Source organism: Histomonas meleagridis (assembly GCF_020186115.1).
Source record: "Histomonas meleagridis strain 2922-C6/04-10x chromosome Unknown scaffold_61, whole genome shotgun sequence".
Taxonomy (NCBI): domain Eukaryota; phylum Parabasalia; order Tritrichomonadida; family Dientamoebidae; genus Histomonas; species Histomonas meleagridis.
Genome location: NW_027150931.1, coordinates 2,290,978 through 2,316,964, shown reverse-complemented (window position 1 = coordinate 2,316,964; position 25,987 = coordinate 2,290,978). Strand labels below are relative to the sequence as shown.

The window sequence follows — 25,987 nt, the reverse complement described above, 5'->3', positions numbered from 1 at the left end:
CTTTTTTGATCATTATGAAGAACTATCAAAGAATGATTGGGAGCTTCATAAGAAACTAATTGAAGAAGGACATAATCCAAATGAAATATCAAAAATAATTCGAAATGATGAAATTGAAAAACTTCAAGAAATATCATCACAAACAAATTTTGATTTTAATCAATTTATTATGCCATCACTTTATGAAAGATGTTCATTTATTAATCAAAAGAATGTTACATTAATTGATTATGCAGCATTTTTTGGATCTGTTAAATGTTTTAAATATTTACTTATGAATAATGTGAATGTAAATAACACAGGTAAATATGCAGTTGCAGGTGGAAATGAAGAAATTATTCATTTGTGTGAACAAAATCATTCAACATTTGAAGGTGCATATGAAGCTTCAATAGAATTTCATCGAAATGATGTCTTTAAATATATTTATGAAAACAAATTAGAAGAAATACGACCAAAGTCAATGCTTCAAACGCCTGGAGATAGAACTAATTATTTGGTAAGTATTTGTATTAAAAAAGATAATTATGAAATTCTAAAATATTTTGAAGAAAAAGGAATTAATGTTAATGCTGATAATATAAATGAATCAGCAAGAAATGGAAATTTATATCTTGTTAAATATTTCCTTCAAAATAATCAAATTCCAAAAAATATTTTATTATTTTCTTCAGAAACTGATAATATCGAACTTGTGAAATATATTTTTGAAAAAAAGAAATTGATGTTAATGCAAAAAGAATTCATTTTAATAATTTATAATATGTTTTAATAATTTGTAATATGTTTTAATAATTTGAAATATGTTTTAATAATTTGAAATATGTTTTAATAATTTGGAATATGTTTTAATAATTTGAAATATGTTTTAATAATTTGAAATATGTTTAAATAATTTGAAATATGTTTTAATAATTTGTAATATGTTTTAATAATTTGAAATATGTTTTAATAATTTGAAATATGTTTAAATAATTTGGAATATGTTTTAATAATTTGAAATATGTTTTAATAATTTGAAATATGTTTAAATAATTTGAAATATGTTTTAATAATTTGTAATATGTTTTAATAATTTATAATATGTTTTAATAATTTGTAATATGTTTTAATAATTTGAAATATGTTTTAATAATTTGAAATATGTTTAAATAATTTGAAATATGTTTTAATAATTTGTAATATGTTTTAATAATTTGAAATATGTTTTAATAATTTGAAATATGTTTAAATAATTTGGAATATGTTTTAATAATTTGAAATATGTTTTAATAATTTGAAATATGTTTAAATAATTTGAAATATGTTTTAATAATTTGTAATATGTTTTAATAATTTATAATATGTTTTAATAATTTGTAATATGTTTTAATAATTTGAAATATGTTTTAATAATTTGAAATATGTTTTAATAATTTGAAATATGTTTTAATAATTTGAAATATGTTTAAATAATTTGAAATATGTTTTAATAATTTGAAATATGTTTTAATAATTTGAAATATGTTTTAATAATTTGAAATATGTTTTAATAATTTGAAATATGTATTAATAATTTGAAATATGTTTTAATAATTTATAATATGTTTTAATAATTTGGAATATGTTTTAATAATTTGGAATATGTTTTAATAATTTGAAACAGCACTTCATATAGCAGTTAAAAATAATAATATAGAAATAGTAAAATTACTTTTAGATAAAGGAATTGATGTTAATGCAAAAAATATTCATTTGAATAATTTATAATAAGTTTTAATAATTTATAATATGTTTTAATAATTTGAAACAGCACTTCATACAGCAGTTAGAAATAATAATATAGAAATAGTAAAATTACTTTTAGATAAAGGAATTAATGTTAATGCAAAAAATATTCATTTGAATAATTTATAATAAGTTTTAATAATTTATAATATGTTTTAATAATTTGAAACAGCACTTCATACAGCAGTTAGAAATAATAATATAGAAATAGTAAAATTACTTTTAGATAAAGGAATTGATGTTAATGCAAAAAATATTCATTTGAATAATTTATAATATGTTTTAATAATTTGGAATATGTTTTAATAATTTAAAATATGTATTAATAATTTGAAACAGCACTTCATACAGCAGTTAAGAATAATAATATAGAAATAGTAAAATTACTTTTAGATAAAGGAATTGATGTTAATGCAAAAAATATTCATTTGAATAATTTATAATATGTTTTAATAATTTGGAATATGTTTTAATAATTTAAAATATGTTTTAATAATTTGAAACAGCACTTCATACAGCAGTTAGAAATAATAATATAGAAATAGTAAAATTACTTTTAGATAAAGGAATTGATGTTAATGCAAAAAATATTCATTTGAATAATTTTATATATGTTTTAATAATTTATAATATGTTTTAATAATTTAAAATATGTATTAATAATTTGAAACAGCACCTCATATATCAGTTAAAAATAATAATATAGAAATAGTAAAATTACTTTTAGATAAAGGAATTGATGTTAATGCAAAATCTATTCATTTGAATAATTTATAATATGTTTTAATAATTTGTAATATGTTTTAATAATTTGAAACAGCACTTCATATATCAGTTAAAAATAATAATATAGAAATAGTAAAATTACTTTTAGATAAAGGAATTGATGTTAATGCAAAAAATATTCATTTGAATAATTTTGGATATGTTTTAATAATTTGTAATATGTTTTAATAATTTGGAATATGTTTTAATAATATTTTACTTCAATTCAAATTGCACAAGAAAAAGGTTACACAGAAATAGTAAATTTACTTGTGAAAAAAGTATAAACGAAAATTTTCAAACAAAATCTTCTTCTGTAAGCATCAAATCTTCATTTTCAATAAGAAATGGAAATGAAGCGTATATTGCTAATAATCAAAATCAACTCGAAGATTAAATTTTTCTCAGTAAACACTAAAAAGAAAATTACCAAAAGTGTTGATGTAAACACTCAAACATATGAAAATCAACAAAATCACAATATACATTATAATAAATATATTCGCAAAGCAAAATATAAATACATAAAAACAATAATATTATAAAGTGTATTATAAGAAAAACTTCAACAAAAAATTATTGGAAACATCATTACAAATGTATTAATATATATAATCTCGAAATACAGATATGCTTTAATAGTGTAAATTGCATTATATTTCTGAATTTTTTGGCATACAACTAGAGTGAAAAAAAAATTGAAACAAAACGGTATTAATAAATTTTAAATTCAAATATCTTGATTAAAAAAATTATTAAATGCTTTCGTATTTTAAATCATTCATAATTTTTAATATATCTATTTTATGAGATATATTCAATCGAGTTAATTTTAGTTGTTTTTTCCCATTTCGATAACTTATTTGATGTAGTGTATTTCATAAAATAAAATCAAGAAAATCAAGAATAGTAACTGTTGAAACCCTTTTTTTTGGCAAACGATAGCTTTTCGTTGTTTTTTGCGTTTTCAAAGAATTGAGAAATTGGAAGATTGCAATTTCAATGTATCACCCACTTCATCAAATTGACCTTTGAAAATTGAATGCCGAAAATTTTGGCAGAAGCAATGGGAGCACAAGACTCCCGCCCAGTTTTTGATCCCCATGAAGAAGATCTCGATGTAAAAGGGCAAGAAATCGAAACCGTAATTCCCCATCGAATTCGAAATAACAACATCAAAAAAATGCACCTAAATAATAATCAAATTCGAAAACTTCCAAAAAAAGCGCGAAAAACAAAAGTCCTTGAATTAGCAAACAACAAACTAAGTGAGATTCCTCAGAGTATGATTGACACAATAGTAACATATAAGCATCTTCGAGAACTTGATTTCTCATATAATGATCTGAAATTTATTCCACATGAAGCAAATAAACTTACGAAACTTCGACGCTTAACATTGTCAGGTAATAAGTTAACAACACTGAACCTTACGATGCCCAAATTACAAGATGTAAATTTATCGCAAAATTGTTTTGAAGAAGCTCCAACACTTCCAAAAAGTATTCGGCATCTTAATATAGATTTCAATCGAATGAACAGATTTGATGTTAGTTTTGATTCGTTGACAAAGTTATCATTAGTTTTAAATAACATATCAGAAATATCACCAACTATTCAATTACCTAATTTAGAGTTTCTTGATCTCTCCAAGAATAAACTTAGTATTTTACCGAACATGTCAACATGCACACCAAAACTTAAAATATTTAATTGCTCTGATAATTTTCTTATTCAATTTCCCATTTTACCTGAAACGATATGCGAAGTCACTTTTCGTAATAATCAAATTTCAATTGTACCAGAAAACGTCGGTTATTTCGAAGGTTTACACTATTTTGAGGTCTGTCACAATTTAATTGAACACTTTCCATCATTACCCAAGTCAATTATATATTTTTCAGCGTACAATAATCGGATTTCTGAAATAGTTGAATGTGAAACGCCGCATCTTAAGAAATGTCTATTAAATAATAATCTTTTAATTAATATTCCAAATTTTTCTGGTAATGTAATTGAAGAGATTACATTTTCTAAGAATAATATTATGTCTATTGATAACCTCTATTTCCCGGAAACTATAACATTCATTGATATCTCATATAATCAAATAAAATCAATTCCAAAACATATATTCGAACTTCCAAATTTAAAATGTTTCTCTGCAGCTAAAAACGACATAAGAAAATTACCCGAAACTTTTTCCAATTGTAAACTTGAAGTATTTGATATCTCTAATAACCCGAATATAAATTTCGATATCGAATTACCTAAAACATTAATTCGACTTTATTGTTCATATTGTAATCTCATTCAACTTCCCACAAATGTTACGGAATGTTTAAGCTTAAATGAAATTGTAATATTTGGTAATGAAATCACTGAAATTCCATTCATTCCAAACCTTACTAAACTTTATGCGTCTGATAATAAATTAAAAACATTTCCAAAATTACCAAAAAATATTACAATTATCGATGTATCAATGAATGACATTAATAATATATCAACAAATGATACATTTTCTTATCCATCTTTGATTGATCTTGATTTATCATATAATAAATTAAATGATTTTCCATCAAATATAAATTGTCCAAATCTGAAATCACTTAAGTTATCAAATAATATAAATCTAAAACATAAAATTACGAAAGAAATGTTTCCGAATCTTCAAATTCTTGATGTTGATGAAACAGGAATTATATATTCAATTGATGATATACCAGAAGTGAGAGAATTAATGACAAATCAAAACGAATTATTTACAAAGTCAATAGTGAAAGTCATTAATTCCAATTTTGGTGTCGGATTTTCTGAAATGTGTGGAATTAGAGATAATATGGAAGATTCTATAGTTGTCCGAAATAATATTAAAGATGACATTTCTACTTATGCAGTGTTTGATGGTCATGGTGGATGTCGAACATCATATTTTGCTGCTTTTAGATATGTTAAAATTGTTGCACAATATGGTGCATTTACAAGTAATTTTGTATCTAAATGTATCTCAAGAATTAACGAGTTAATCCAAAAGCGTAATTATAAAGATGGATCAACACTTGCACTTGTCTTGAAAAAGAAGAATAAAATTATAACAGCACATTTAGGTGACGCTAGAATATTGATAATTAAAGATGATGGTGTCGTTAGATTTCAAACTGTTGATCATAAACCTGAAGTAAGAGCTGAATTCGAAAGAATTCGTGATGCTGGTTCTACTGTTGTTAGTGGAAGAACCAAAGGAATTTTAGGAGTTTCAAGATCTATAGGTGATTTTGCTGTGGATGGAATTTCATCAGAACCTGTAATTCAAGAAATAGATTTAGAAGATGATGATAAATGGATATTAATTGCGTGCGATGGAGTATTCGATGTAGTAACAAATGAAATGATAAAAGAAATTGCTGTTGTTTCCGAAAATGCAAATAAATTTGCTTTGAATATAAGAAATAATGCATATGCAGCTCATAGTACTGATAATATATCAGTAATAGCTGTAGATGTTAAATATAAAGAAGATATTGAACAAAATCAAAGAAAAAATGAAGAACAAATTTGGATGGAATCAAATGAAAGTGAATTTAAGGGAGAATCTGTTTATTTAGAAAATGAATCAATAGAATTTAAGCAGAAAATTGGTGTTAAAGAAGAAAAATTACGTGATTATGACTCACAAGAAAGTTTTACCTTAAAAGAAATCGAAGATGAAAAGAAACAAAATGAAAATGAAAAATTTGATGAAATTGATTTGGGAATAAATCCACAATCATCAGAAGAAAAGAAAGAAGAGAACAAAAATATAAATGAAAATGATTTGGAAGAAAAAACTGAAATAGAAAATGATGAAAACATCGAAATAATATGCGAAAATAATGAAATATCTCATTTTGATAATGAAATAAATAATGAAAATAATGAATTAAACAGTGAACAAAATGAAATTTCTCATTTAGAAAGCGAAACGAGTAATGGAAGTAACGAATTAAATAATGAAAAAAACGAAATAATTAATGAAAACGCTGAAAGCCCTTGTACATCAAATGAAGGTAACAATGTAAATAATGAGCAAAATGGAAAAACAGATGAAGAAAGTGTAATTATTAACAAGAATTATATGGATAGCAAACCAAATGAAGAAAAAGAAATAAGTAATGAAAGCAATGACACAAATGAAGTCAATGCAGTAACAACTAAAGAACCAAATGAAAAAGTAACAGAAGAAAGTATAATCATTAACGAAAACGGAAATTATTCGGATAATGAAACAAATGAAGAAAACGAAGTAAATAATGAAGTTAAAACACTAATAACTAATGAAGCAACTGATGGCACTACTGAAGAAGTAAGCAGCTCCTAACACAGCACATTAAGCGAAGAAAACTGAAATCCAACGCGAACACATTTACAGATGACCGATTTTGAATTTAATCATTAACAGAAAAAATATATCTATAAATTTTATTGTTTATCTTTTATTTCACATCATTTATTAATATATTATTAGTTGTCTAAAGACTTTTTTACATACAATGTTTTATCTTCAGACATTTAAACATTTACTCAATTTGTTTCATTCCGATTTTGTTTTGCTTTGAGTCTTTGCACTTTTTGATGCTCCACTCAAAGAAGAGTGAAATTCCCCTCAGCACAAAGAATGCCACAATTGCCGAAAATGAATAGACAATATCTGTCCAATTGGATATCGCAAGTAAGAAAACAGAAACTCCTACAAGTGGAATGCATACTCCTAAAAGAGAAAATATTCCACCAGGAATTATAAATTTATCATGATTTTTAGATTCAGAAAATTCGGATGTTAAATATTGACTAGATGAATAATTTGGCTGTTGGCTTAATAATTCATCTGTCATTGAAGGTTGATTTTGTGATTCTAATATTTGTAAATTCTTTTTAGCACAATTAATCTTAGGGTACCTTGCAAAGATTAATACAACTACTTGTATCAATTGCGCAAGTACTGTTGTAATTCCGGTTAATTGAAGTAATGATGAAAAATCAATTAAACTAAGTGGTATAGTTAAAACAGACATAACTATAATGCCTATCATTGGTGTTGGTTCCTTCTTACAGTTATTAGTAAGACGTCCTAGATAAGACGAAAAGGGAAATGCGCCAATTCGGCCTGAGGCGTAAAGTTCTCGACCAGTGCACGATAGGGCCACGTTAAGGAGTGAAAGTGACGAACAAACGCCCGCAAACGATATCCACTTTTCTAACCAACCGCTCGAACAGTGCGGAAGTTTTAGAGAAATGGAAGCAAACGTGGTATCACCCCATTTTTGAGGATCTGGTTCAGTACATATGCCTGCAATGGTTGGAAGAAGGTATACAAGAATTACAAGAAATACTGTGATAAGCATGGAAATGGGAAATGTAACTCGTGGGTTACGAACTTCTTTGGAAAGTGCTGCAACTGTGTCAAACCCTGAACATTGCCATATGATGGTGGATATTAATTGGGCAATGTTCGGCTTTCCACTTTCGGGTGGATAATCAGCAAAAACAGCGCTAGGAGTCATCTTGTTGGTAGCGAAAATGAAAAAGAGAACGAATGGTGAAATAATGAGAATAAATAATACGATTGATACCCATCCAACAGTATCAAGACCAGTATAGTTACAAACAAGCGAAAATATGTTTGACAACAAAACTGTTAGAATGCGCCACTGAATTTTGTCTAATTGAGGAATGAGTTCTTTAAGGTAATTACAAACCATTGAAGGATAAAGCGCATTATCAACAACACTTCTGACAAATCTTGTGTAGGAATTAAACCAGGATGGATATTTGCCTAAAATAGTACCCCATTCAATTGCACCCCCACATGCTGGCATTCTTGTAGCTTGTTCACTTGAAAGTAATGATAAAGGAAATGAGTAAAGTAATGGTATGCATATTGTTGCAATAAAAGTTAACTTGGCTCCACCAGCTTGAATAGCTTCTTCTTGTCCAAAAGGTCCGCCAGATACAAGGAGGAAAGCAATTGCAACAAGCTGAGGAATTGAAACTGTTTTACGAAGTTCTTCATTCTTTGGAATGCGTTCTGGTTCCATTTTGTTTTGGTCGAAGAAGCAACGATAGAGAACGGTTTGAAGATTTCACTTTTTAGGTATGGCGGTTCAAAAATGGAGAAACAAAAAATGTCATTTGATCGGTCAATTATTGTGTTAAATCATAACTTTTTCATATCAACGGTGGTTACTTCCTAAGAAAAATCGTATGAAATAAACGATTACACTTTTTGTATGTAATTCTATTAAAACCGATCGAAGTGCTGCTAATTCTGAGCACACCAGTCACAATCAAGTTATGGCTTAAGTTAATTCAATTTGTTAAATTAATTTATTGTTATATTCAAAATAACACTTAGATATGTTCGTTTATCAAATGGTCAAATTTCTTATTGATCAAGAGACAATTTATATTGGTATGAATGATAAGAATATTGATTCGTTTTAATTTGAACAATGAAATTGTATGAGAATGATAAAGTTTCAATTATGTTAATTAAAGTATAGTAGAAAATATGAAAATTTTCATATAAATTTATGCTATATGGAAACTCACAACGATATTATCTAATATTATGAACCTATTATAATAATATCCTTTTTAAATCCTTTCTCATAAAAAAGCAACTAAATATATCATAACTTGGAAAAATTTGTCTAAAAATGGATTTATTTATATATTATATAATGGTTTTTAGAAAAAACATGTTACTTAAGGAATATGGGAAACTCAATATCTGGATTAAGAAGAAAATATATACTTGAAAATAATGAGAATTTCATAAAGATGAATGATGATGATATGTATAAATTTAACTTTTACGAAGAATCTGATTCTGATGATTATATGGAATTTTCCAAATCAAATGATGTAAGAGTTCCTTTTTCTGGAATATGGTCTATAATTCGAATAAGTGGGAAAGTTCCTGAGCATAGAGTTGGACACTTTACAGTTTATTCAAAAGAATTGCATTTATGTTTTATAGGATATGGGAAAATCAAAAAAAATATTTGTACAAATGATGTATGGTGTTTGAATGTTGATACATTAAAATGGGAGAAATTAAAATTATATGGAGCTGAAATAACGCCTAGAAAGTTTTCCATTGCAACACTTATGGATAAATATCTTGTTGTTTATGGTGGAAAAGATGAAAATGATAATTATCATTCTGATCTTCACACAATAGATATAACAACTGGTGAAGTTATCATGATTAATACGTATGGAACAAAACCTCCTCCTTGTCAATCAGGGTGTATTGCAATCTATGATAGAAAATTATACATCTATGCTGGGGATAGTGGGAAAGAATATAATGGTTCCTATTTATACTCTATGGATTTCGATACACTTAAATGGACAGCAATTCCTTCAAATATTGTTTATAATTTAGGCTGCTCATCTGTTATTTTAGGAAGTAGAATTATATTATATGGTGGATCTCAAAGTACAAATCTTACCATTATTAACATAAAAAGAGGTGGTTTTAAAACAATCCCTACATACTCAAATTGCCCATATAACATTTTTAATGCTGGATTTATAAAAGCAGGTGGATATTTATTTTATATTGGTGGGTTAACACAAGATTATTGGACGCTAATATATGGGTGCTCTATAAAAACTAAAAAGTGGTTTATTTTTTATGTTGTTCCTGATGGAGAATCAACTTCAATAAGCGATGGACTCGTTTCTGAAGATGGGATATTTTATCTTCCTCAAATACATTCTTTTTCATGTATTTATTTGGAGCATAAAAGGGAAATTTATGGTTTCCTTGGAATCCCACTTCAATCAAGACGTATTTCAGTAATTTCAATGAATGATGCATTTTGCTCTTTAAATCTAACTGATGATTTAATTTCAATGCTCGCATTACAATAATTGCATATTAAAAATGCTCCAATAAAATTTTACAAAATTCATCTTTTGTTTTTTATGTTGATAAAAGAAATTAAAAATTTTAAAGCAAATTATAACGAGAAAATGCCCTCTTATTAATTAAGATCTAATTAAAAACAATGATATCATTTGCCAATATGTGAATTTACAACAAATGAAGACACATTAATTTATTTGTGAACATAAAAAAACATGAAAAAAATAAATTGTTATATACGGAATAAAGTAATCCAAGAAAACACATTAAATAAAATTTTATAAAAATTAGTGATATAATTACATTATTTTAGTTTGGAAATGATTGGCAACAAAGGTTCATATTGATCTTCTGGAATGAGATTAAATTCTTGCGCAAAGAAAACAAAATGTCTGAAAGATGTATTTAAGTGGGATTCAATTCCTACTGTTGACATGTCCTGGCGGTGATGATAATATAAATGCGCATATATTCGGAAGATTCGCTTGAAGATATTGGAAACAATTTGCCTGAAATTAGGAGGAAATGGCACGTCTGGATTGCTTGGAAAGACCTTTTCATCATCAAGAAATGATTCTACCCATAAAAGTACGTTTTTAATGTACTCTTTTGCAGGAAGAGATTCTGTTTTCTTCTTTTTATCATCTTTCCAATAGTACTTAAATCCTTGGCCAGCTGTCATTTCTGGGCATGTACAATAATTCATCACAGAAGAAAAAAGGCAATTAATTTGATTGAAAAATTCGACAACATGGAGAGACATCCAATCATCAATGTTTCCACCTGGTGGAAGCTTGACTGCTTGGCGAAGGTCACCTGCTCCTAATGTTGATCTTTGGTTCACATCATTAAGTTGAGCCTGACGTTGTTCAGAAGACAAACTTCTATTTGGTCTAAAAGATCCTTTATCAGATTTCCTATTGTTAGAAAACAAAAATACAGCCAAGAAAACATTAACTCTTTAGAGAAAAATCTGTTTGTGTCAGTTTTCTTTACAACTAAGAAAAGTGCAATTTTGGAGTACCCCAATACGTTTAAATCAGAAAGAAATAAAACAGATGAATATTTATAGGGTCGAGTTTCCAGGGTACATAAAAAATGTAGAAAGAGCAGTACATATACTTGGTGGAAGCAAAGAAATATACAATCAGTTGAGCAATGATACACCAAAATTAAAATTTTCATTTAGACCCAATGATGAAATGTCTCATAAAATCGAATCAGAGCAACTTGTTGATCCATGCATTCTTATACGTATTAATGCAGTACGTAGATTCGTCATTAGGAATGGGGAAAAAATTCTAATAGATACTGAGCTCATCCCAGAATATCTCGGAAAATCAATTCAAACAAACAAGTTTACCTCGCCAAGTGATTTTCAATTTCTTCCTCCACTTGCATCCACACTTAATGAACCCACAGTTGAATGTCCTCCACCACAATCATTTCTATATCTTCCACCACCTATTTTTGTACACAATTATCATTACACTGCCCAATATATTCAGCGACGTCTTTTTAACTCCAAACAACGTGAGACCTCCAAAATGTGGCGAGGCGATTGTACCTGGATTGTTAATCAGAACGATCTTCATGCTATGATCAATGGCCCTCCACCACCCAATCCATTACCAGAATACATTCCAGAGTTTGTTGAAATCTTCAAAGAATTATTTGATATACGACCAATTTGGACAATTAATTCCTTATTTGATCAACTTAATCAAAACCATGAAACGCGTGGGAACATATTAGAATTCAATGAGCAGAACCCACAAATCTTCCACAGCCTTGCAGTCATTGCATATCACATCAAAGACGGCCCCTTTCAAATGTGTTGGGTGCGATATGGCATCAATCCCTTAATGACCAACAGCTATTGTATGTTACAATCCATCATTTTATCCTTACGAAATTGGGACTATGCGCAAGAATTAATCAAAAGAACAAATCGCGGAAACAAATATGTCTCAAAGAAGATCAAAAACCTTCCATTAAATGCATCTAAAGCTAATGCACTTCCCGATCGACTATTCTATGCTTATCAACTTTGCGATTTAAATGAGCCTTTAATAACTGAAGAACTCGCGCATCAATCTGATAGCTTCTCGTTTTCTTTCGGCTGGTTTAAGCAACAATCGATTGAAAACATTCGGAAATTTATCACTTTAAAGTTACAAAGAATAATGCTCGATAAGAAAGCAATATCGCCAACAATTATAATGAGTGATATTACTTCGTGGGATATGGTGCAAAAAGAATTGGATAATAATAAGCCGAAAATAGCTCAGGAAGAAGACTTCGATTTCGAATTGTTAAATCAAGCGCAGTCGATATTGGAGATATTCGACGTAAATGGAAAGGAAACTATCGACGATTATATAGAGCTGATGACTGTGAAAACTTGTAATATATCACTTGAAAGAATATTTTCTTATTAAAATGATATTTTGTTTAAATAAATTTTTTCTTTTCACTAAAAAAAATAATTTTTAGTTTCATAATATAAATTATGAAACATATTGCTGTTAGATAGAAATAAAAATTATTAAAATTCTTTGGAATAAAACATTCATTCAAATCTTTGGTCTATATCGATAAAGTGCTAAAAATGAATTAGCTGAAGCTAAATTACTTCATAAACATAAGGGAATTGATATTAATCTTAAATTTACTTATTTGTTTTATTTAGAAAGAGATAATGAAAAAAATTTATACTTTGGCAAATCAAATCATATCTATATATAGAAATAATAAGATATCCCTTAAATTCAATATTTCTTATAATAAGATTCTTATTAGTTATTATGTCATAGAAACTCAAATCATCGGAAAAAATGAATAAAAAATTTTTCGTAGTGGAGGCAAGTTAGAGTAACTAATGCATTTTATAAAAAAAATTTATATATATAATTTATTTGATTTCTATTTTTAGTTTTCAAATGTATTGTTTTGTGATTTTGAATATTTGGGTTTGAAATCGGATACTGAAGAAAAACAATCAGGTCTGTTAACTGTTAATACATATCATATCATTTCTATCGATACTTTTATTTAAAAATAATTAAGTTATTTTGATTTTTTACTTATGAACTATCTAATACTAATGAAAAATCAAACTTTGATTAAATATGAAAAATATTAAATATGAATGAATATTCATTTTTAAATTCTGATTCATTTTATGATATGAAAATACTCATAGAAATTGAAATGATTCAGTTCTGAATCACCAAAAATATTTTGAATCCATTTTAATTTTTTTTCATATCTTATATAATAAAATGATTTACTGATTTAAAAAAATTCAAATTGCAAATGCTCAATAAATATAATTATATTTAGATATGAACAAAACGATCTTCTTTGAAATCTTCAACAAATGGATCCATTTTCTAATGAGAATGATAATTGATATATTTTTTTTTGAAACTGAGTTTAAATTAGACTGCTACTCCTTGAAAGTATTCTGGTGAATGTTCCTTAATTATGAAAATCAATTTTAGCTATAAATCAATTTTATCACTTTAACATTTGAATTTAAATAAAATTATAATATTTTTGGTTCATAATGATTTTTCAAACGAAGGAATTGAACCTGTAACATCTAAATATGAATTTAGGATAATTGGAGTTCCAATAATGTAGTTTTGGCAAATTCATTAACAATGCGAAGCAAATGAAATATCAAAAAAATCAATCAGGGATTTTGGTCCACCCCGTTCTCGTAATTCAGAAAAATTCATTAGAACTGGAGAACGTTAAAAATATGTAAACTATTTATTAAATTATAATATGCAAAAAATCGAGGAGATCAATGCGCTAAAGGAATTTTTACAATCACAAAAAATTCCTGAAATTACAGTGTCAGCTTGTAATGGAAATATACTTGCATTTGCAGGTGCTTCACAACCATTTCCATATTTCTATTACTTTGATGAAGGAAAAGTTAAAGTGCCTGATCAATCACAACAGCGTCGTTTATCATTTGAAACAGTAACATCTATTAATATTTCAAAGGATTCCAAATATGTCATAACATGTCATTCAAATGGACAAGTTCTTGTTTGGGATACAAAACTTCACATCCATGTGGCTTCATTCCTTGTTACTGAACAAATGATAAGCATTACATTATCAGTTTTTCAAGAAGATTCTGCATATTTATTTGTTGTTTTAAATAACTTCCAATTACACAGGCTTAAAATTACATCACAAATGGGGTTCCTAACCATTACTTCTGATAGTAAGGTTGAATTTGATTCTCGAATATCAGATATTAAAGCCGCAGCTACAGATGATTTGTACACCCATTTATTGGCACTCGCTTTTCAAGATCGTGTTCTTGTTTTAAAGTCGAGTAAAACAATTACACAAATCTCCTCATTTTCATTTGTAAATCCAATGATTGCTTTTACTGGCAATGGTATCAAATTCTATCTTGCTGTTGTATCAAACAATACTGATTTCCAAATCATACAAATTAGTGAAAGTGGAGTATCTAAACAAATATTTCAATCCAAATTTACGCAAAAGATCAATTTCTTCACTTTCATTACCCCGGATTTCTTAGCTGTTTCTACTGATAATATTTCCATATATCATATTACTGGAAAAGTCGCTCAAGTAATTTCTATTGATTTTCCAGCTAATAAAATTTATCCAATTTCTGATGATTTAATAATTCCACCATATCATAAAATTACATTAACTAATTGGATGACGCATTTAACTGAGCTTCTTTCATCACATCAATATCAAACAGCATTACAAGAGTCGATTGACTTGTTTACTAAAAAGTCACTTCATTTTTATTGTCCATGTACTCAAGAAGAAATCAAAGAATTTATTAAGAATTGTATTACCAAGATGGTAACTGAAGGAATTAATGATCCATCACAAGTTTCATTAATTACATATGCGACAATTGCCACCAATTTAACCGAATATTTATTAAGATTTGTCACACAAAACTGTGATAAGATCACACAACAACTTCTAATTATAGGTTTATTTGAGTCCAAATCCTTACAAACCGAATTGCCATCCAAAATCATACGAATTGCATCTAAATTTGATGATTTTGATCATGTAGCAATTGAAAACGTGTTATTAAATGTCACATTTCCGCCATCATTTACAGAAGAACTTATTAAAATCTCAACCAAGCAACATTTTCATCGCTTATTGATCCAACATTTCCGAGTTATATATCGCGATATATCACCAGCGTTTGGATATATCATTAATATTGGAACCGATGAAGAAATCTCATTTATATGTCAATACATATTTTTATCGGGTATATTTACGTTAGAAGAATATCTTAAATGTATCTTATTATTATTCTCAAGTAATTATCAATATCTTCATCGATGTTTTAAATCTGATTGGGAATTAGCACCACAATATATGAAACTCATCTTTGAGAATGGTCCATATATTGATAATAATGGGCAAATCATTGGGATTAAAGACATGATAACCATATCATTCTTATGTTTTAAGAATGCTATTAAAGGGAAAGCAGATTCATTATTTACATTCTTAGCAAAGATGTCATTAAATAATGACGTAAGTATACCAAAAGAATCGTATGACATTGTCATGTCATTTATTTTTGAATCAACAACACCATTATCTATTCGTGAAAAGTTATTCTTACGTATAGTCGACATAGATTTTAAAGGAATATGTTTATTAAAAGATCATATCGAGTTATGTATAGCTGCAGGGTTCTCCAAAGTGGTGAAACTTTTACTTAAGGATACGGACGATTACGAATCAATTATCACGTCAATGCTCTTAAGTGATGCGCCAAACGATGCGCTTACATTTTTGGAGGATGAAACCTTATCGAAGGAGAACGCGAAGCATGCGCTATGTACAAACTTCTTACCTTTGTTGTTCTTGGATCCGAAGAAGTTTGTAAACTTATTAATCACACGTTTTCCAGAATTACATCCAAACTTTATCCGATCAATGAATAACTCAAGTGTAACGCAATTATATTATGAACAATTATTCGAATTTTACCCAAAATTTGCAACAAATGAAGACGCTTCATTTTATTTGGAATTCTTATCAACTTATTCAATCAAATTATTCGTTGACTTCTTACGGAAAAAAAATACATGTTTAAATGATGAAGACTTATACGAATTTTGCGCAAAACGAAAATCATATATAGGGACTGCTGTGTTATGTACAATGAATCATCAATGGGATTCGGCTTTTAAGTCATATTTGTTGCATCTACAAAATAATAATAATTACTTCGATAAGGAAATATCAACGGATTTGATTTCCAATATTTCATCGATTAATGAAAACTCATCAATTATTATTCGAAGTATATTTAGACCTATAATTATGGATGACCCGGAAAATAACGCGGAATTAATCGAAGAATTTATTGATATTGTGAAGAAACAAATTGATATTTATCAAGTAATAGTTGCAATTTTACCATTATATGTTTCATGTCCAAATTCGAAAACGAAAGTGCTGCTAGAAAAGTTCATTAATACTTTCGCTTGTTGTCTGTTAATTGATGAAGTTAATGATGAAAAATTGTTCAGTAACATTAAGGTGATTTTGAAGATTTCTAAAAATAAGAAATTGTCAAGTGGAAAATTGTCAGTAATCGATGAGAAAGATGGAATAACTATGTTATCAACTATGGGTGAAAATGGTGATAAGATGGATGAGGAAATTGTTGAAAATGTAAAGGATGTCTTCCAAAGAGCAGAATCGGTATTTGTGTCTAATGGTAAAAGGATACCACAGGATGAAGACGCTTGTGTTGTGTTGTTGTTGAATCAATAGTTAATTCATAAAATTTTTTTTTCGTTTTTGAATGTGTCAAAATGTCCGTGCGAATATTTTGACGTAACGGTGGCCCCAAAAAACGTTGTGGAAACCCCGCGGAAACTGTTGAAAAAGTTCTTTCGTTTTGTGTCAAATGACACTTTTCGCTTTTTAAAATTAGAGCAAAGAATTCTTGGAAATGAGTGCAACATGTGAAAATGTAATTATTTTATAGAGTATTAAATATATTCATTTTAAATTAAATATATAATAATAATATATATAAGAGATTATATGTTTAGGATTATATATGAAAATATTCAATGAATAGATGGATTTACTCGATTCATGCAAAATGGCATCCGCTAAATTTAGCATTCAAAAATCAAAACAAACCGAAAAAAAATTTACAATTGACAATCAAACTAATTTATAATGGCCGAACATAAGATCAGCAAGAATTCGATTGATCAGCAAAAACCATCACTCGTGTTTGATCTAGATGAAACGCTCGTACACTTAACAAATAGAAAACTTCCAAATTCAATTTCAATTAAAGTTAATGAACAAATTAAAAATATTTTAGTAAGAAAAGGAGCTAGTTTACTGCTTTCAGAGCTATGCCATTTATACGAATTATTTATATTTACAGCTTCAAAAAAAGAATATGCAGACCCAATCATCGAAAAAATAGCACCTTTTATCCCAATGGAAAATCGTTTTTACCAAAGCTCAATCAGATTTTGCGCAAAGCATCCTTTAAAAGATTTAAAACTTATCAACAGAAACATATCAAGAACCATTTTGGTAGACGATTGTTCACAAAACGCAGCATTACAGCCTAGGAATGTTCTCGTTATCAAAAAATTCAATGGGGATGATTCAGATTCAGTTCTCACAGATGATTTACTCCCACTTCTCATATCAATTGCAAACGATGAAAATCTTCCAAAGAGTATTAGAGCGCATGCTCTTGTACGTCCCATCAAAAACCTCTGGTTTTACTCAAAGTAAGCATGTTGTTTGTAATAAATGTTTTTTTAATCAAATTTCCTCGTTGACGATAAATTATTTCTGTGCGCAAATGGCCATTCAATGCACAAATCGTTATGCAACTTTTTGTATACTGTTGGGCCATAAGTAACTCAAAAAGTCACCGCTTGTGAGTCTACCATTTCAAGCCTGTCAAAAGCCTGTGTTTATGTGAATATATGAATACTTTACATATATGTAAAGTTGACAAAAATTGGTAGTTTTACGTGGTTGTAAAATTAATGCCAACGGTTATATTGAATACATTATTTTACAACATATTTGAATGGGTTTTGAAATAAATTTCACTAAGTTTGTTGCCATTTCATAATGAGAGTATTTTTGTGGTCTCCTACCGATTCCACCATTAGCATAAAATTATCGTTGAAAAAATATTGCATAATTCGAAATTTGAGTACTTTATAATATTTAACCGCGAAAGTCTTCTCCAATGATTGGAGAATTATCGTTTAAATTGTGTGAAAATTTATCAAATCTTACTATTGTTGCAATAATTATTTGTTGAAGTTTTTCTTATAATACACTTTATAATATTATTGTTTTTATGTATTTATATTTTGCTTTGCGAATATATTTATTATAATGTATATTGTGATTTTGTTGATTTTCATATGTTTGATTGTTTACATCAACACTTTTGGTAATTTTCTTTTTAGTGTTTACTGAGAAAATTTAATCTTCGAGTTGATTTTGATTATTAGCAATATACGCTTCATTTCCATTTCTTATTGAAAATGAAGATTTGATGCTTACAGAAGAAGATTTTGTTTGAAAATTTTCGTTTATACTTTTTTCACAAGTAAATTTACTATTTCTGTGTAACCTTTTTCTTGTGCAATTTGAATTGAAGTAAAATATTATTAAAACATATTCCAAATTATTAAAACATATTACAAATTATTAAAACATATCCAAAATTATTCAAATGAATAGATTTTGCATTAACATCAATTCCTTTATCTAAAAGTAATTTTACTATTTCTATATTATTATTTTTAACTGATATATGAGGTGCTGTTTCAAATTATTAATACATATTTTAAATTATTAAAACATATTCCAAATTATTAAAACATATTATAAATTATTCAAATGAATATTTTTTGCATTAACATCAATTCCTTTATCTAAAAGTAATTTTACTATTTCTATATTATTATTTCTAACTGCTGTATGAAGTGCTGTTTCAAATTATTAATACATATTATAAATTATTAAAACATATTCCAAATTATTAAAACATATTATAAATTATTCAAATGAATATTTTTTGCATTAACATCAATTCCTTTATCTAAAAGTAATTTTACTATTTCTATATTATTATTTTTAACTGATATATGAAGTGCTGTTTCAAATTATTAAAACATATTATAAATTATTAAAACATATTTCAAATTATTAAAACATATTTCAAATTATTAAAACATATTCCAAATTATTAAAACATATTTCAAATTATTAAAACATATTTCAAATTATTAAAACATATTACAAATTATTAAAACATATTATAAATTATTAAAATGAATTCTTTTTGCATTAACATCAATTTCTTTTTGTTCAAAAATATATTTCACAAGTTCGATATTATCAGTTTCTGAAGAAAATAATAAAATATTTTTTGGAATTTGATTATTTTGAAGGAAATATTTAACAAGATATAAATTTCCATTTCTTGCTGATTCATTTATATTATCAGCATTAACATTAATTCTTTTTTTCTTCAAAATATTTTAGAATTTCATAATTATCTTTTTTAATACAAATACTTACCAAATAATTAGTTCTATCTCCAGGCGTTTGAAGCATTGACTTTGGTCGTATTTCTTCTAATTTGTTTTCATAAATATATTTAAAGACATCATTTCGATGAAATTCTATTGAAGCTTCATATGCACCTTCAAATGTTGAATGATTTTGTTCACACAAATGAATAATTTCTTCATTTCCACCTGCAACTGCATATTTACCTGTGTTATTTACATTCACATTATTCATAAGTAAATATTTAAAACATTTAACAGATCCAAAAAATGCTGCATAATCAATTAATGTAACATTCTTTTGATTAATAAATGAACATCTTTCATAAAGTGATGGCATAATAAATTGATTAAAATCAAAATTTGTTTGTGATGATATTTCTTGAAGTTTTTCAATTTCATCATTTCGAATTATTTTTGATATTTCATTTGGATTATGTCCTTCTTCAATTAGTTTCTTATGAAGCTCCCAATCATTCTTTGATAGTTCTTCATAATGATCAAAAAAGTATTTTAGTATTGGATCATTTATATCAGAATCAAATGATATGTAGATTTGGTTTTCTTCTTCTGTTTTATAATGAGAAAAAATATTTTGAATAAATATTTTTAGTGATATTTTTATCAATTAAATTTTGTTCAATTAGTTTCTCAAGTAAATAATATGATTCTTGTGTGTTGATTTCAGTTATACGTTTGATAAAAATTGAAATTAGTTTATAGACAATTTGATTATTTTCTTCTTCTTTCGTTTGAAGTGTTTTTAAAAAATTTAAGTAAATATCAAATTCATGTTTTAGTGATGAAAATGCATTATAAACCATGTTACTTATAACAACATTAAATGTATGGGGATAATTTGAATCGAATAATTCCAATACTTTTTTAATGGATGGCTGCATATTTTCTTCGGTTAAACTGAATATAGTTTTCTCAAGCTCAATTAAGAATTTCAAGCTGGTTGATAAATCATTCAAATTTTTATCTCCTGTATTTATGGTGGTAGTATCATCATTCGGCATGTGGTTTGTCAAAATCCATTCAAAATCAAGTACGATAAAGCGCAAAACGTTTATGCAAAAGTCCAGTTACGAACGATGTAAATCACTCAAAGAACAATGTTTTTTAATTTCGAAATTACTTCTTTCTTCTCCTAAATCTATAGATATGTGGAAGACAAAATATAGTATAAAAAAAATCATATTTCGGTGAATAGGGTCAAATAAAAAATAATCTGATTAAATCTGAATACAGTATGATTTGACCAGGTCTGTTATTATTTTGATTATTTTAAGTATTTTTTTTCTTAACTTTTTATAAAAAGATATGTATATATACTTATATTCAATAAAAACAAACAATGAATCAGTAAACGAACCTTTCATAAAATGTGTTTTAACGGTCTAGTACAAATTTTTTGACAACAAGTTTTTCATCAAAAATTCGGATTTTTTAGAAATAATTATTTAGCCAATGACATCCGACCAGTTGGTTTTGGCGGTAAAATTAACGTCTAATACAAAATTCTCACCCTTTGTTTGGAATCCAAATGGAAAAATCAGTCGCAGAACAACTTCAAGCAGTAAAGGAAAAACTTCAGACTTTCCGTGAGATTTTGAATTCTCCACCTCAATCAAAGCATTTCAAGGAAAAACATCCAGAAAATAGTAAAAAAGATTCAAGAAAAGAAAAACATCATATGCGCCACCAACCAAAACATCATAGTCATAATAAGCAACCATCTCATCATCGGAGGAAGAACATTAGAACTCAAAAAGAACCAAAAAGGCCAAGAATTTCACTTTATCCACAAATCATACCATCGAAATCATATGAAGATACTTCAAGCTCAAGTGTAAGTGACTATTCATCCGATGAAGTCCATAATGACAGGTATACACCAAGACAATCATATAGACCAGAAAAATCAAAATATCAACAAAATCCCAGATCTCAGAAAAACAAGAGGTATCGCCAATATCCAAGTGACTCAGATGAATATTTTGTCAAAAATCATTCTCCTAGATCAAAAAATTCACCTTATTGGTCTAAAAGAAATTATTCTGACTCAAACGAAAGTTTGAGTTCAAGCCAAGAGTTTCAACGAAAACACCATCACAAAGGCAACAAATATCGCAATGATAAAAAACCATCAGCTCTATCACATATCCTTAATCAATTTAACATTAGTACCTCTTCAACATCTTCCTCAGATTCGAGTGCATACACGAAGTCACAAAAGAAACGTAAGTATTCTCTTAGTGAATATTCCACCGAAACAGAAAGTTCAGTAACTGATTTTTCAATAAGTTCATCAATTTCCGATACATCGTCATCATCAATTGAAATTAAGCGCAAGAAGCGCAAAAACATCATTGAAACAGACTCATCTATTAGTATTTCAACATCATCAGAAGTTTCATTTCATAACAAAAAACATAAAAAAACGAAACATAAAATATCATCATCATCATCATTTAGTATTTCATCATCATTAAGTGATAGTTCTGATATAACAGATAGTTCTGATATATCAATTTCATTATCATCAGATGAGTCATTAAAGAAAGTAATAAGTAATAAAAAGAAGAAATCATATGATATATCATTAAGTGATTCAACAGATTTATCCGATTTAAAGAAGAAGAAAAAACATAAAAAGAAAATCGAATCTTTATCATCAGATTTTGACATTTCTACTTCATTTTCTGATGAAATTCCTACTAAAAAGAATAAATCTCATGAGATAAATAAAAAGAATAAAGAACAAATTCCGAAAAAATCAAAATCAGCTGAATATGAAGCATTACTCGAAAGTTCAAAGAAATTTATTCGCTCGATGTCGAAAGAATCATCAAATGATTCATTGTCAAGTGAAATTAAAAGCATTCAAGAACATAAGAAATATGCAAAGAAGAAGAAACAAGAAGAACAAGAAAACAAGAACAAAAAACAAAAAATTTCACCTGCTAAAGAAAATAAAAGAATTTCACCAAGTAAAAAATTAGATGTGGAATCAAACAAACTTAATATTCCATCTGATAATGAAAAGAAAATATTAAAGCAACAAAAGAATAAGAAGAAAAATGTTGATGATGATAACAGAAGTAATTCATCAGATTCTATTTCGAAGTTATTGAAGAATATTAAAAATATGAAAATTTCTTCCGACTTAGAATCAGAAAAAGAATTAGAAATACAAAAAGAAGAAATAAACATTTCATCCGATTCATCCGATCCAGACTTCATAAAGAAACTTAAGAAGCAAAGTTTCAATTTATCTTCTTCAGACAAAGAACCAAAGAAAGAAATTGAAAAACAAGAAATAAACATTTCCTCAGATTCATCCGATCCAGACTTTATAAAGAAACTTAAGAAGCAAAGTTTCAATTTATCTTCTTCAGACAAAGAACCAAAGAAACAAGAAATAAATGTTTCTTCCGATTCATCAGAACCAGAATTTATAAGCAAATTAAAAGATAACAAATTTAACATTTCTTCATCTGATAAAGAAGAAATTAAAAAAGAAGAAATAAACATTTCATCCAATTCATCTGATCCAGACTTTATAAAGAAACTCAAGAAGCAAAGCTTTAATTTATCATCATCAGATAAAGAAGAAATACAAAAAGATGAAATAAAAATTTCATCAGATTCATCAGAACCAGACATTTTAAATAAACTAAAAGAAAATCAAAAAGATACATCATCATCATCATCAAAGAAAGAACCAAAGAAAGAAAATATAGAAATGTCAACTGATTCATCAGAATTCCTCAAGAAATTGAAAGAAAATAAATTCGACATTTCATCATCAGATAAAGAGGAAATAAAGAAAGAAGAAATCAATCTTTCTTCTGATTCTTCAGAGCCCGATTTCTTAAAGAAGTTAAAAGAAAACAAAAAAGATATAACTTCATCAGATAAAGAAGTGAAAAAAGAAAAAACAAATATTTCATCTGAATCTTCAGACTCAGAACTATTAAATGAGCTTAAGAAAAACATTAAACTTTCTTCATCATCAGATAAAAAAGAAACAAAAGTTTCAACTGACTCATCAGAGCCCGACTTTTTAAAGAAGTTAAAAGAAAACCAAAAAGATATATCATCATCAGATAAAGAAGAAGCAAAGAAAGAAAATATAGAAATGTCATCTGATTCATCAGAATTCCTTCGAAAATTGAAAGAAAACAAATTCGACATATCCTCATCAGACAAAGAAGAACCAAAAGTTTCATTGGATAAGAAAGAAATAAAGAAAGACGAAATTAATCTTTCATCAGATGACTTCTTAAAGAAATTAAAAGAAAATAAAGTTAACATTTCATCATCAGATAAAGAAGAACCAAAAGTTTCAACGGACAAAAAGGAAATAAAGAAAGACGAAATTAATGTATTATCAAATTCATCTGATAACTTCTCAAAGAAACTCAAAAAACAAAGTTCTAATTCATCACCAAACAAAAAAGAAGAAGCAAAAGTTTCATCTGATTCATCCAACTCAGGAGTCCTAAATGAACTTAAGGAAAACATCAAACTTTCTTCATCAGATGACAACAAAGAAACAAAACTTTCATCAGATTCATCGGAATTCCTCAAAAAACTAAAGGAAAACAAATTTGATATCTCGTCATCGGACAAAGAAGAAGCAAAAGTTACATCTGATTCATCAGAGCCCGACTTCTTAAAGAAGTTAAAAGAAAATAAAGTTAACATTTCATCATCAGATAAAGAAGCGAAAAAAGATAAAACAAATATTTCATCTGAATCTTCAGACTCAGAACTATTAAATGAGCTTAAGAAAAACATTAAACTTTCTTCATCATCAGATAAAAAAGAAACAAAAGTTTCAACTGACTCATCAGAGCCCGACTTTTTAAAGAAGTTAAAAGAAAACCAAAAAGATATATCATCATCAGATAAAGAAGAAGCGAAAGTTTCATCTGATTCATCAGCGCCAGAATTTCCGAAATTAGGAAACGAAAACAAAGTTATCATTCCAAAGAAAGAAAGCATTAATGTAACTTCTGATTCCTCTGACGCTGATCTCTTAAATCAGTTGAAGGAAAACATTAAAACTTCATCGGATTCATCTGATCCAGACTTCATCAAGAACTTAAAAGACAAAATTAAAATTTCTTCATCTGAACATAGCTCTGATTTAGCAGAAAAAGGCGAAAATCCAAAGCGCATTAAAGTAAAAGAAAATGTTCTTGATAGTGATGAAGATGATAAAACATTAAATGAATATTTTAACTTTAAACAAGAATCAGATAGTTCGAATAATGACTCATCTAAAGGTGATGAAGGATTTGAAATTATCGGTGATGTAACACCAGAAGAACGAATTATTACATTTTCTACAAGTGATGGAAATGAATTAATTGGTTCGATGAAGGAACAACTTAAAAAGGATAAAGATAATTCATCTGATGATATTAATTTGTCACCAGAAAAGAAGGATAAAGAAGAAGAAGATAATATGCCATCAAAGGAGAGCGTTAAAGATGATGATGCTGTTGCATTAAGTTCGGATTCGGATTCATCTGATTTTAATATCGATGATTTAAAGAAAATGTTAAGCGATTTGTCTGATTCTGATTATAACAGTGAAGAAAATAATTGAAGTAACTTGAAATAAAACAGAAAAAAAAAATAATTTTTTTTTGTAAACTGTTGGTGACCGTTTGAGTTCGTTTGAATAAACTTCTCAATTTGTTGAAACCGTTTTAATCGTTCCCAAAAAAATGTTTTTGCTCTTTTGCTTTCAGATAAGTTCAATATTTGTACCTTTCAATGTTACAGCTAAGCCAATATATGAAAGCATTACATTAGATGAAATGAAAACATTAATTAAAACAACTGATAAAAAGAGTATTGTATTCCTTGTTTTTAATGATGATTTGAC

At 27.2% G+C, this 25,987-nt stretch overlaps 5 protein-coding genes across 5 annotated transcripts; 4 read left to right on the top strand and 1 right to left on the bottom strand.

Moving 5' to 3' along the window:
• Positions 1-5,353: 5,353 nt before the first annotated feature.
• GO595_010727 (protein phosphatase 2C) lies at positions 5,354-6,892 on the top strand (the record flags this gene model as incomplete). Its single annotated transcript, XM_067913438.1, has 1 exon — positions 5,354-6,892. One exon carries the CDS (start codon positions 5,354-5,356, stop codon positions 6,890-6,892), a length of 1,539 nt encoding a protein of 512 aa, XP_067769465.1.
• Positions 6,893-7,091: 199 nt separating this feature from the next.
• Positions 7,092-8,609, bottom strand: GO595_010726 (Amino acid permease; the record flags this gene model as incomplete). Its single annotated transcript, XM_067913437.1, has 1 exon — positions 7,092-8,609. One exon carries the CDS (start codon positions 8,607-8,609, stop codon positions 7,092-7,094), a length of 1,518 nt encoding a protein of 505 aa, XP_067769464.1.
• A 3,043-nt stretch (positions 8,610-11,652) lies between these two features.
• On the top strand, positions 11,653-12,891 carry GO595_010725 (general transcription factor 3C polypeptide 5; the record flags this gene model as incomplete). Its single annotated transcript, XM_067913436.1, has 1 exon — positions 11,653-12,891. The coding sequence occupies one exon, from the start codon at positions 11,653-11,655 to the stop codon at positions 12,889-12,891; it is 1,239 nt and encodes a 412-aa protein (XP_067769463.1).
• A 1,354-nt stretch (positions 12,892-14,245) lies between these two features.
• Positions 14,246-17,278, top strand: GO595_010724 (uncharacterized protein; the record flags this gene model as incomplete). The annotated part of the gene is made up of 1 exon (XM_067913434.1): positions 14,246-17,278. One exon carries the CDS (start codon positions 14,246-14,248, stop codon positions 17,276-17,278), a length of 3,033 nt encoding a protein of 1,010 aa, XP_067769462.1.
• A 4,350-nt stretch (positions 17,279-21,628) lies between these two features.
• On the top strand, positions 21,629-25,705 carry GO595_010723 (uncharacterized protein; the record flags this gene model as incomplete). Its single annotated transcript, XM_067913433.1, has 1 exon — positions 21,629-25,705. The coding sequence occupies one exon, from the start codon at positions 21,629-21,631 to the stop codon at positions 25,703-25,705; it is 4,077 nt and encodes a 1,358-aa protein (XP_067769461.1).
• Between the last annotated feature and the right edge of the window lie 282 nt (positions 25,706-25,987).